The 13,116-nt window shown below is 45.6% G+C and overlaps 1 protein-coding gene across 3 annotated transcripts in view; it reads left to right on the top strand.

Moving 5' to 3' along the window:
* SEC24D (SEC24 homolog D, COPII component) overlaps positions 1-13,116 on the top strand; it is a 153,457-nt gene that overhangs the window by 116,342 nt on the left and 23,999 nt on the right. For all 3 annotated transcript variants that reach the window (XM_075860586.1, XM_075860587.1, XM_075860588.1), the window contains exons 15-17: positions 580-750; positions 5,072-5,168; positions 12,827-12,972. In XM_075860586.1, the coding sequence (XP_075716701.1) occupies positions 580-750; positions 5,072-5,168; positions 12,827-12,972 (414 nt within the window). The remainder of the gene's footprint in view (positions 1-579; positions 751-5,071; positions 5,169-12,826; positions 12,973-13,116) is intronic.

Genomic DNA, 13,116 nt, shown 5'->3' with positions numbered 1-13,116 from the left:
ATGCTTGAGGAATGTAGTGTTCAAACGTGAACACAGCTTTATACCACTGGTAATCCTGGAATCATTGACTTATGACATGTATGGTGTAATTATATGATACAACTGTAAGGGTATGTGCACACGAGAACTGTCTTTTACGTCTGACAAGACAGACTGTTTTCAGGAGAAAACAGCTGCGTCGTTTCAGACGTAAAAGCTCCTCCTCGCATTATGCGAGGCGTCTTTGACGCTCGTAATCTTGAGCTGCTCTTCATTGACTTCAATGAAGAACGGCTCAAATTACGTTGCAAAGAAGTGTCCTGCACTTTTTTGCCGAGGCAGTCATTTTACGCGTCGGCGTTTGACAGCTGTCAAACGATGACGCGTAAATGACAGGTCGTCGGCACAGTACGTCGGTAAACCCATTCATATGAATGGGCAGATGTTTGCCGACGTATTGTAGCCTTATTTTCAAACGTAAAACGAGGCATAATACGCCTCGTTTACGTCTGAAACTAGGTCGTGTGAACCCAGCCTTACAGATACATAATAGCAAATGTAAAAAATCGTTTCTTTTAATTATTTTTTTCTTAAATCTAGAATCTCTTCCTACCTCAGTCAAATGCATATGAAAGCCTGGCCAAGGATTGTGTGGCCAATGGATGTTGCGTTGACCTTTTCCTGTTCCCTAACCAGTACATTGATGTGGCATCCATGGGTCTGGTAACAATGCAAACTGGGGGAACGCTTTACAAGTATAACCATTTCCAGGTAAAACCATTGCTCTTTTGTCCTGAATATTACACATTAGCAATTCTCCCCTAAAAGAAGAAGAAAAAAAGAAATTCTGTAGTTGTCTTCTGTCAAGTTTCTTAACATCCTATTCAACATGCTATAAGTTATGTCTGCTTATATGACAGCTGGGAGATAGTCAATATAGCCATTATCACAAATGCCCTAGAGTTCTGAATGGGAAATCATCCTATTCATGCTGCATTGTGAGAGTTAGGCTGGATTCACACGAGTGTGGCGTTTTTGCACACGCAAAAACGCTGCGTTTTGCGTGTGCAAAAACCACTTAACTGCTCCGTGTGGCAGCAGCATATAATGCGCGGCTGCGTGCTTTTCGCACAGCCGGCATCATTATGACACTCGATTTGGATGTTTGTAAACAGAAAAGCACGTGGTGCTTTTCTGTTTACATTCATCCTTTTGGCAGCTGTTGCGCGAATCACGCAGTTCGCACGGAAGTGCTTCCGTGCGGCATGCATGGTTTTCACGCACCCATTGACTTCAATGGGTGCGTGATTTGCGCAAAACGCAGAAAGAATGGACATGTCGTGACTTTTTTTCAGAGGACTCACGCTGAGTAAAAATCACGCACATATCCGCATGGCCCCATAGACTAATATAGGTCCGTGCAACGCGTGTGAAAATCACGCGCGTTGCACGGACGTAATTCCCGTTCGTCTGAATGAAGCCTTAGGGTATGTTCACATGGCAGCCTCCGTTACAGCTGAAATTACGGAGCTGTTCAGGCACTTTTCGCTGCGTCCATTACGGACGTAATTGGAGCTGTTTTTCCATGGAGTCAAGGGAAAACTGCTCCAATTACATCTCAAGAAGTGACAGGTACTTCTTTGACGCGGGCGTCTTTTTTACGCGCCGTCTTTTGACAGTGGCGCATAAAAAAAATGACCGTCGGCACAGAACATCGTAAAACCCATTCAAATGAATAGGCAGATGTTTGCTGCCGCTTTGGAGCTGTATTTAAACGCCCGAATTACGTCCGCAAATAGGGTGTGTGAACCCAGCCTCAGAGAAGTGACAAACCTTTAAAAGTGATCATTTTTTTTAATAAAAAGTCAATCAGTGTGTTTTGTGCAATTTTATAATTCGTTTTTATTAAAAATTATTTTTACTTTTTGAGATACAGCTGTTCTGTATTCTGTTCAGTGGCGTAACTATAGGGCCCGCATCCCCCCGCTCCACATCAATGAAAATTTACTATAGTAACTGGGGCCTATGTATTAAACTACATGGGCCCCTGTTACTATAGTAACGGACAGTACTTACCCTCCCTCTTTACGGAGGGCAACGGAGGTTCTGACGTCACAGCGCAGTGCATAACGCCACGACGCTATGCGCTGCACACAACATCCTGACACTTGATGGAGTGAGGACCTCTGCTGTGGCCGAAGAGGAGGGTAAGTTTAATATTACTGTCTTGCTGAAGCTGATGGGTCGGGGTCCGACACCTGGGACCCCTGCCACTCAGCTGTTTTGAAGGAGGTGCAGCCGCTCGTACGAGCGCTACTTCCCCTTCATTCCGGTCACTTTCTCACACTGAATCGCCGACACGGACGTGTCAGTGATTCACAGTGTGAGCAAGTGAGGGAAATGAAGGGGAAGCAGCGCTCGTACGAGCTCTGCACCCCCTTCAAGGCAGCTGATTGGCGGGGGTCCCGGGAGTCGGACTCCGACCCATCAGCTATTGATCAATATTTAGGGACTGGAAACCCTTTTTAAGCCTACCGTGTGTTAGGCTTAGATACAGGGCCCCAGCAGACAGTAATCTTATACTGTATAAGATTACTGCCTGCTGCACCCTGTATCTAAGCCTACCTTAGGCTTAGATACAGGGTACAACAAACAGTTTCACACATGCACATGGGCCCTGTATCTAAGGCTCTGTTTACATCACCGATGCCCTTCCATTGAGGGGTTCAGTCAGGTTAACCCCTCAACGGAAAGGCAAACGGAAACCATAGCTACCGTTTGCATCACCATTGATCTCAATGGTGATGGAAACTTTGCTAATGGTTTCCGTTTGTCACCGTTGTGAACGGGTTCCGTTGTTTTGGCGGAATCAATAGCGCAGTCGACAATGCAAAACAACGGAACCCTGCCACAGCGGTGACAAACGGAAACCTTTAGTAATGTTTCCGTCACCATTGAGATCAAAGTGAGGGACACGTAAGCGGAGGTTTCAGTTTTTCCTTTCTGTTGAGGGGTTAACCCGACGGAACCCCTCAATGGAAGGTCAGCGGTGATGTGAACAGGCCCTTACTAATGTTTTATTTTGTGTTTTTTTTTTTACAGGTTCGGTCATTGGACTACGTCGGATTTGAGGACTACTTCGATGACGGCTTTTTTATTCTCAATAAAATGGTTAACGAGGGTTGTGTGGGTTTTTTTCATTTCAATAAATCTATTTTTTCTATGTCTTTGTATTTTTTTAAAACTTTACCACTACCACCTTACTAATAGCCGCTGACTGATTGACAGCGTCCATTACTAAGGCAGGGCTTCGTGTTAGCAGGTGAAAAGGCTAACACTAACCCCCATTATTACCCCGGTATCCACCGGTGCCAGGAAGAGCTGGGTACGATCCAGACTACCATCTGTAGTGATGGTCGGGCACTGGGGCAGCCGCAGCCTGGTATTATTAGGCTGGGAAAGGACAAAAACAGTGGCCCTTCCTATCCTGGTAATGCTAGGCTACTGCTGCTGTGTTGTATCTGGCAAGTTATGAAAAATGGGGAGGACCATACGTAATTTTTTTTATAAATAATTGGACAGCACGATATGGGGTTTCCTCATTTTTATAACCAGCCAGATACAACACAACAGCAGCAGGCTAGTATTACCAGGGTGGGCTGTTTTGGGGCTTTCCCAGCCTAATAATACTAGCCTGCGGCCGCCCCAGTGCCCCTCCGTCACTACAGATGGTCGGGTACTGGATCGTACCCGGCTCTTCCCGGTACCCCTGGTGGCGGAGGGTACCAGGGTAATAATGGGGATTAGTGTTAGCCTCTTCATGTCTAACATTTAGATCCACCTTAGTAATGGGCTTTGTCAACCGCCAGCGACCATTACTAAGGTGGTAGTAATAAAGTTTAAACAAAGACATAGAAAAAACATTTTATTGAAATAAACCCCCCCACACAACCCTCATTAATCATTTTATTAAGCATTAAAAAAAAAACGCAGTTATCTAAGTAGTCTTCGAATCTGACGTAGTCCAACAACCGAACTTGTAAAAAAACACAAACCCACATTATTAGCACATAAAAAAAGGAAAATAATTCTTATACTTACCTTTCCTGGGTCCAGTGCTGGAGCTGCAATGTCAGCAAGCTGAGCCCTATATCTAATCCTATCATGTGTAATACTGTCTGCTGAGCCACTGTATCTAATCCCATCATGTGTGATACTGTCTGCTGAGCCACTGTATCTAATCCTATCATGTGTGATACTGTCTGCTGTCTTGCTGTATCTAATCCTATCCATTGCTATAGATATATATATATATATACACACACATGCACACTTTTTTTGGGGGGGCACATATGTATTGGGGCTATACCCCCTGATGTTTTAAGTTCTTAGTGACACTCCTGGCTGCTAGTGCTGCATTGTTGGATCACTTAGGAGACCCAGTGATGCAGCTGAAAGCTGCGGGCCATTGTCCATAAGAAGTTTGGGGGGGGGGGGCAAGATGAACCTTTGCATCGGGGGCCATAAGCCTTTAGCTACGCCCCTGATTCTGTTTACAGAGTAGCTGTATCTTACGCTGAATCCTGTACACGCAGGATCCACCTGTTATCCATCACATCGAAGTTCATAACTCAAATGTGATTGATTACAGGTGAATCGATACGCAAGATCTGCTGACACGGAACCCGCCAGTCCAGCGGACCTGACAGATTCAGGTCTTAGCGCACGATACAGCTGCTCTGTATAGAGAATACAGAGCAGCTGTATCTCAAAAAGTTAAAATAATTTTTAATAAAAACTAATCATAAAGCACCATACACACTGATTGACCTTTTTATTAAAAAAAAAATGGCTTTTGAAGGTTTACATAGCCTTTAAGATTGGGATATCTGGAAGACAACGCATGTGCGAGCTGTAATAGCTGCCACATACAGCATAAACACATATACTCTGACTGGGGTGAAGGGAAAGTTCACCCCTTATTAATCCTAGACATTGAGGCTGTTGTAAAGTAAGTTGTGTTTTGGTGCCATTTACTGGCTTAACATTGTTAACATGTCTTTACAGTAAGCCTATCTCATTGCTAATATAGGTTCATACCGATGGACAGCAGTTTATAAATGATCTCAGGAAGGATATTGAAAAACGAATAGGATTTGATGCTATCATGAGAGTCCGTACAAGTACAGGTAAAAGTTTGCTGCAAATAACTAAATCAATGACGTTTTGTATGGATGTGGTATTGTTTTTTTTCTTTAATGTGTATATTAGGCACTGTTCACATCCGCGTCAGGCAAAGGTGACAGAACTTCGACGGAGGCTCTTAACAGAGCTTCTGATGCAGATGTGAACAGAGCCTTAGAAAAGCTTAACCTATTTCACATGCGCATTGGAGCTACCAATGTCAGAGTCTGAAAATGACGGAACCCATTATAAGTCAATATCCCATTATACGTCAACCAATGAGAACTGTCATACAACGGATCCAGCACTGCATTGTGGGTGTCGTCAATGAACGGAAGCCACGATGTGGATGTGAACAGATCCTCAGGGCAGTTTTAGTATTGTGGTTTTGTTAACAATTTTTTTTGTAAAATCAGAAGCATTGTACTATTTAGATTATTATTATTATTATTATTGTGAAGGATTTGTTACTGGATACAAAAATCCAAAGGTTTGGATTGTAAAAGATGCAAAAGTAATGATGTCAATAGGTGGTGGATTTGACAAAATTACATCAATTTGCATCAGTTTTTCAATTCATTTTTCAGTTGGCTTTGATTTATTTTAATAAGTATAGACTGCACATCAAATGAAGGTATAGCCATGGCTGCACAGGAGACTTTGCAGTAGAAACACAATGTTTCTGGAGGAAAAAATTACAATTAACTTACTTTTCTTGCCACAGAGAGAGATTTTTTTATAAGAGTTGTTATTTTGGTGCAACTTTGAGGATGGTTTCCTGTTACAGCGGCAATATTTGTCCCCATTGTCCCCAAAAGATATTACATATGCAAATTTCATTCATACTTCTGGTCTTAGGTGTCCAGTGGGTGGTTTTACTCAGTGCTTGACAGTTATTTCTGTAGGCAAGGCTGTCAATCACAGAGTAGGACTGCCTACTGGACTCCCAATACCAGAAAAAGCAGGGATTTCAATAATTAGAAAAAAAGAAAAAAGCTATACTGGACATTTGTCAAACATTTTTTACATCAATCTTCTCGATGACTTCTGCTAGGTTCCCTTTCATGAATAATTATCGCCCATGAAATAATTAAAGCCTTGAAATGTATTGTTACACTGGCCTGATGACATAACACTACAAAAATGTATTAGAACATAAATCCTTTGATTTAAAAGGCTGTGTTGTATATGGTAACCCCCAACATTCTCATATACAGACCAGCTGATATCTAGGTGACATCAGTGTCTTGGGGGTTTATTGCAGCTATGACTGCATGTGTGAAATAAGAGTGTTGCTCTTAGACAAATGATGTGCTGCCCAGTTCATGTACAAGTATGTCTGCAGCTACATGAATGTGTTACACATTGAATGGATAATGCCTCTTCTATTAAAACGTATTAGCTAAGTACTACACTTAAAGCATATATATATATATATATATATATATATATATATATATATACACATACATAGTCAATTCACATTATTATGACTACCAGCTAATATCCAGAGTAACCGCCGTGTGTAGCACGGACAGCAGCTAGACAGACTGGGAGTGACTCAATAAGGTGATGGTAGGTTGTCTCAGGTATCTGGAGCCATGCTGACTGCAGTGCATCCCACATTTGCTGGAGGTAGCCCCACAGATCGAGGTAGCCCCACAGATCGAGGTAGCCCCACAGATCCTCAATCGGGTTCAAGTCTGGCAAATTAGAGGGAAGTTTTGGAAGTCTTGGTCGTGCTCTTCCAAACACTGTCAGACATTTCTAGTTGTGTGACATGTCGCATTGTCTTGCTGGAAGATTCCATCTGCCCCAGGGAAGACAAGCAGCATGTATGGGTGGACCTGATCTGCAACAATGGATTTATACTGAAATTGGTTCAGTGTCTTCCACATGGATGAGTGGGCCCAGAGAAAGCCGTGAAAAAATTCCCCAGACCATAAGTGTAATGACGGGGTAGGGAGACAGAAGGTGAGCCCTAATCTACCCGCCACTCAGTCCCTGCCTACTTGCAACGGCCCGTCCTAAGCGATGGCGTACAACTAGGCGACGGTCCCTACGATCAATAAGTGCACGACAGACAAACAGACAAGGGTACACAGAAGCTAAGGGAAATGGGGCAGTTGCCCACGACAACACAGTGAGCAACAAGAGTAGTGAACAAGCCGAGTCAAACCAGGAGTGCACGAGGTACAAATCGCAGAGCAGGAGCGTAGTCAGTAAAGCCAGGGTCAAAAATGAAGCAAGGACAATAATCATAGCAGGAGCAGCAGAGCCAGGAAACAGAAAAGAATCACAGGCAAAGGAGGAGCAGGAAATGCAGGTATAAATAGACAGAGGGCGGGAGCTAGCTCCGTCTGGCCAGGCTGTGATAGGCTCTCCCACTCCTCAGCCTCCCAGCCTGACTGGTAGAAGATCGTGTCACAATCTCAGACTTAGGAGCAGGTGCAGACTGATAACCCACAGGTGTCGACACAGAAGCTGTGTCTGGCAGATCCTTTACAGTACCCCCCCTTTTAAGAGGGACCACTGGACCCTTTCTAGGTGGACCTGGCTTATTGAGGAAGCGAAGATGGAACCTCCTGAGCAATACCCCAGTGTGAACATCCCGGGCAGGCACCCAAGTCCTCTCCTCAGGCCCGTATCCTCTCCAATGGACCAGGTACTGGAGGGAGCCTTGGACCATCCTGCTGTCCACAATCTTGGCCACCTCGAATTCTTCCCCTTTAGGGGTGAGAACAGGGACCAGAGGTTTCCTCAAGGGAGCCAAGGACGGGAAGCAGCGTTTAAGGAGGGAGGCATGAAACACGTCATGTACTCGAAAAGAGGGGGGTAACTCCAGTCGGAAGGAGACGGGGTTAAGGAATTCAATGACCTTGCACGGCCCTATATATCGGGGAGCAAATTTTTTTGGACGGGACTTTAAGGCGCAAATTTTTAGAAGATAGCCACACCAGATCCCCGACCACAAATAAGGGGTTAGCAGAATGTCGTCTATCTGCCTGAGTCTTTTGTATGCTCTGGGACGCCTCTAGGTTCTTCTGAACCTGGGCCCAGTCTGTGCACAGTTCCTGATGAACGACATCTACCTCGGGATTGTTGGAACTACCAGGTGAAACAGAGGAGAACCGTGGATTAAACCCAAAATTACAAAAAAAGGGGGAGACCCCTGACGAGTTACTGAACTGGTTATTAAGGGAAAATTCGGCGAGGGGAATGAAGGAGACCCAATAATATTGACAGAGATAAAACACCTTAAATATTGTTCTAGAGACTGATTAGTCCTCTCAGTTTGGCCATTAGTTTCAGGATGGAAGGCCGAGGAGAAGGACAGATCAATCTCCAACTTTTTACAGAAGGCTCTCCAAAACAATGAAACAAATTGTACCCCTCTGTCAGAAACAATATTGACAGGAACCCCATGGAGACTCAGGATGTGTTTGACAAACAAGGTAGCTAACGTCTTAGCATTGGGTAGTTTCTTGAGGGGCACAAAGTGGCACATCTTACTGAAACGGTCTACTACAACCCACACCACCGACTTACCTTGAGATGGAGGCAAATCGGTGATAAAATCCATGGAAATATGGGTCCAAGGTCTCTGGGGAATGGGCAAAGAACATAGTAAGCCCGCTGGTCGGGACCTGGAAGTCTTGGACCTAGCACAAATTTCACAAGCGGCAACGTAGGCCTTTTTGTCTTTAAGCAACCCAGGCCACCAATAGTTTCTGGCAATGAGATGCTTGGTACCCAGGATGCCTGGATGGCCAGATAGTGCAGAGTCATGATTTTCCCTGAGTACCCTTAGCCGGAATTGCAGGGGAACAAACAGCTTGTTCTCAGGAAGGTTCCCGGGAGCTGAACCTTGATCAGCCGCAATTTCGGAGACTAAGTCAGAATCAAGAGAGGAAATGATTATACCTGGAGGCAAAACACATGCAGGATCTTCCTCCGAAGGAGGGCTGGCCATGAAGCTACGCGACAGTGCATCAGCCTTAATATTTTTAGACCCAGCCCTATAGGTGACCAAAAAGTTGAATCTAGTAAAAAATAACGCCCATCGAGCTTGTCTCAGGTTTAGCCTCCGGGCAGATTCTAAGAAAACCAGATTCTTGTGGTCGGTAAGGACCGTTACCTGGTGCCTAGCCCCCTCCAGGAAGTGGCGCCACTCTTCAAATGCCCATTTAATGGCTAAGAGTTCGCGGTTGCCAATATCATAGTTACTCTCAGTGGGCGAGAACTTCCTGGAGAAGTAGGCACAGGGACGGAGATGGGTGAGGGACCTGGTACCCTGGGACAAGACAGCACCCACTCCCACCTCGGAGGCGTCAACCTCGACGATGAATGGCTCCATTTGGTTAGGCTGAATCAGCACAGGGGCGAATGTAACCCTTGGCCAGGCATTCCTGGATATACTCTCTCATGGCTTCACGTTCGGTACAAGAGGGATTAAATATCCTACCCTTAAGGAGCTTAGCTCCTGGTACCAAATCATATGCGCAATCTAATTCTCTATGAGGAGGTAACACTTCGGAGGCCTTTTTAGAAAAAACATCAGCGAAGTCCTGAATAAACTCAGGTAGAGTGTTCACCTCCTCAGGGAGAGAGATAAAATTAACAAAAACATGACATCATGCATTCATTACCCCATTTGGTAAGATCCCCAGTATTCCAGTTAAACGTGGGATTATGCATCTGCAACCAGGGAAGGCCTAAAACCAAATCGGACGATAATCCCTGCCTCACCAGTACATAGCACTGCTCCAAATGCATGGAGCCAACAAGGAGTTCAAAAACAGGGGTATGCTGTGTAAAATAACCATTAGCAAGAGGAGTGAAGTCGATAACCACTACCGGGACAGGTTTAGGCAAGTCAATCAATGGCATAGCTAGAGACATAGCAAATTCCACAGACATAATATTAGCAGGAGACCCTGAATCCACGAAGGCACTGCCGGTGGCAGACCTACCCTCAAAAGAGACCTGAAAGGGAAGCAAGATCTTATTAGGTTTCATATATACAGGAAATACCTGTGCGCCAAAATGACCTCCCCGATGGTCACTTAGGCGCGGAAGTTCCTCCGGCTGCTTATTCTTACACCTAGGACAGTTTGATGCTTGTCATCCCCACAGTAGAAGCAGAGACCATTCTTCCTGCGGAACTCTCTACGTTGTTGGGGAGAGACGGAGGCCCCGAGTTGCATAGGTTCATCCGAGTTTTCCGTGGTAGAATGAAGCAACGGAACCTCGGGAGCCATCATGGGGGGGTCAGAGGGGAAGGCACAAAAACGTTCCAGTCGTCGTTCCCTGAGACGTCGGTCAAGACGTACCGCTAAAGCCATAACCTGATCTAGGGAGTCAGAAGAGGGATAGCTAACTAACAGGTCTTTCAGGGCGTTCGACAGACCCAATCTAAACTGGCACCTCAAGGCAGGGTCATTCCACCGAGAAGCTACACACCACTTCCTAAAGTCAGAACAGTACTCCTCAACGGGTCTCTTACCCTGACGTAAGGTCACCAGCTGACTCTCGGCAAAGGCAGTCTTGTCAGTCTCGTCATATATGAGCCAGAGAGCGGAAAAAAAAAGATCAACAGAGGAAAGTTCAGGGGCGTCAGGAGCCAAGGAGAAGGCCCATTCTTGGGGCCCGTCCTGGAGCCGGGACATAATTATACCCACTCGCTGGCTCTCAGAACCTGAGGAGTGGGGCTTTAAACGGAAATAGAGCCTACAACTCTCCCGAAAGGAGAAAAAATTCTTCTGGTACCCTGAGAACCGGTCAGGCAACTTGAGGTGGGGTTTAAGAGGTGAGGTGGGGGGCACTACCAGGGTAGCATTATGCTGGTTGCCCTTCTGAGCCAGGGCTTGGACCTGTAGGGAGAGGCCCTGCATTTGCTGAGCCAGGGTCTCAAGGGGGTCCATAGTTGTGTCAGGGACCAGGGTAGAAAAGGTATATGGGCCTGTGATTATGTAATGACGGGGTAGGGAGACAGACAGATGAGCCCTAATCTACCCGCCACTCAGTCCCTGTCTACTTGCAACGGCCCGTCCTAGGCGACGGCGTACAACTTGGCGACGGTCCCTACGCTCAATAAGTGCACGACAGACAAACAGACAAGGGTACACAGAAGCTAAGGGAAATTGGGCAGTTGCCCACGGCAACACATTGAGCAACAAGAGTAGTGAACGAGCCGAGTCAAACCAGAAGTGCACGAGGTACAAATCGCAGAGCAGGAGCGTAGTCAGTAAAGCCAGGGTCAAAAATGAAGCAAGGTCAATAATCATAGCAGGAGCAGCAGAGCCAGGAAACAGAAAAGAATCACAGGCAAAGGAGCAGGAAATGCAGGTATAAGTAGACAGAGGGCGGGAGCTAGCTCCGTCTGGCCAGGCTGTGATAGGCTCTTCCACTCCTGAGCCTCCCAGCCTGACTGGTAGAAGATCGTGTCACAATCTCAAACTTAGGAGCAGGTGCAGACTGATTACCCATGGGCGTCGACACAGAAGCTGTGTCTGGCAGATCCTTTATAATAACACAGCCGCCACCAGTTTGTGTTCCTCCAGCAAGGGTTGCAGGGTGTTTGTTCTCTGATGTTTATCGCCTGACACGCCAACGTCCATCCGTTCAATGAAGCAGAAAACGTGACTCAATGGAGAAGGCAACCCTTTGGTACAATTCCGATACTGCTGTGCAAATTGAAGCCTTTTTTTTTCTGATACACCTCTGTTATCATAGGAGCAGTGACCATCCGTCTGCTTCGGAGCCTCATAAACAGTGAGGTTCGCTAATCTGTTGTATTACACACACGTCTAGTAGCCCACTGGTTGATTTTCATGGTGAGCTGCTCCACTGTAGCATGTCGTTTGGCCCTCGCGCACCTTCGTAGCCGACGTTCACCTCTCAGATCAATGGCACGTGGTGCTCCGCAGTTTCCACGTCGGTTATTCCTAATGGCGCCATTTGTCCACTCACGATACACTTCCAACATCAGCACGCGAACAGTTCACAAACTGCGCTGTTTGAGAAATACTGCCACCCTTGGCCCGAAAGCCAATAATCATCCCTTTTTGCAACTCTGATAAATCGCCCCTTTTATCCATGGCAACAACGAGTGATATGTGTTCAGACAGCCTATCACACACCTTATATACCCACCAAGCCAGCCGACGACACATCACTTCCTTCATGGGCTACTCGCTGCCGATGTCGAAAGTAGGATGTGATCATAATAATGTGACTCGAGTGTATAAAAGCAGCAGCATGGAGGAGATTATAAAGCAGTAATGAGCAGTGTTGCTATGAATCCAGTACTGGGGTGAGATATAACACTTACTAGCAAGCTGCTTCAGTGTCTGTGACTCTCTGCCTCTCTCTCACTCTGATCCCTCCACCCCTCTCCATAGACTTCTATGACCAGCTGTAAACTGATCCCTAAGTAAACTAATAGTCAGTCTTGTCTTGAGAAGATAGAAAAAGCAGTAAATTCAGAGTGAGTGAAGAGTTTGGAGGGGCAGGAGAAAAGGATCCTGGTAAGCGGAGAAAGAGACATTTTTCGCTATTACGATATATCATAAAGTTTACAAGTTTATCATATTCGCTTGTACTATTGATTTATGCATAGATTATTAAAAAGGTGACAAATTAAATTACTTCTGATTCCCAGGGTTCAGAGCCACAGATTTCTTTGGTGCTATCTATATGAACAACACGACAGATGTAGAGATGGCTGCTGTGGACTCTGACAAAGCGGTGACTGTAGAATTTAAACATGATGACAAACTCAGCGAAGATGTTGGAGCATTAATTCAGGTATTCTTTGCCAAAAAGTATTATCTGCTATTATAGAAAAAGATTAACGGAAGCCTAGTTCTGTTTCTTATGAAAACGAGGGGGAATATTCACATCTCTGCCTGTTGTAGAGTCACTTAGCTGGACAAACGTGAAGGAGCTTTC

The sequence above is a fragment of the Rhinoderma darwinii genome, chromosome 1, assembly GCF_050947455.1.
Source record: "Rhinoderma darwinii isolate aRhiDar2 chromosome 1, aRhiDar2.hap1, whole genome shotgun sequence".
NCBI lineage: Eukaryota > Metazoa > Chordata > Amphibia > Anura > Rhinodermatidae > Rhinoderma > Rhinoderma darwinii.
Note: the sequence above shows the minus strand (reverse complement) of the source record. Positions and strands in the feature narration are given on the sequence as shown.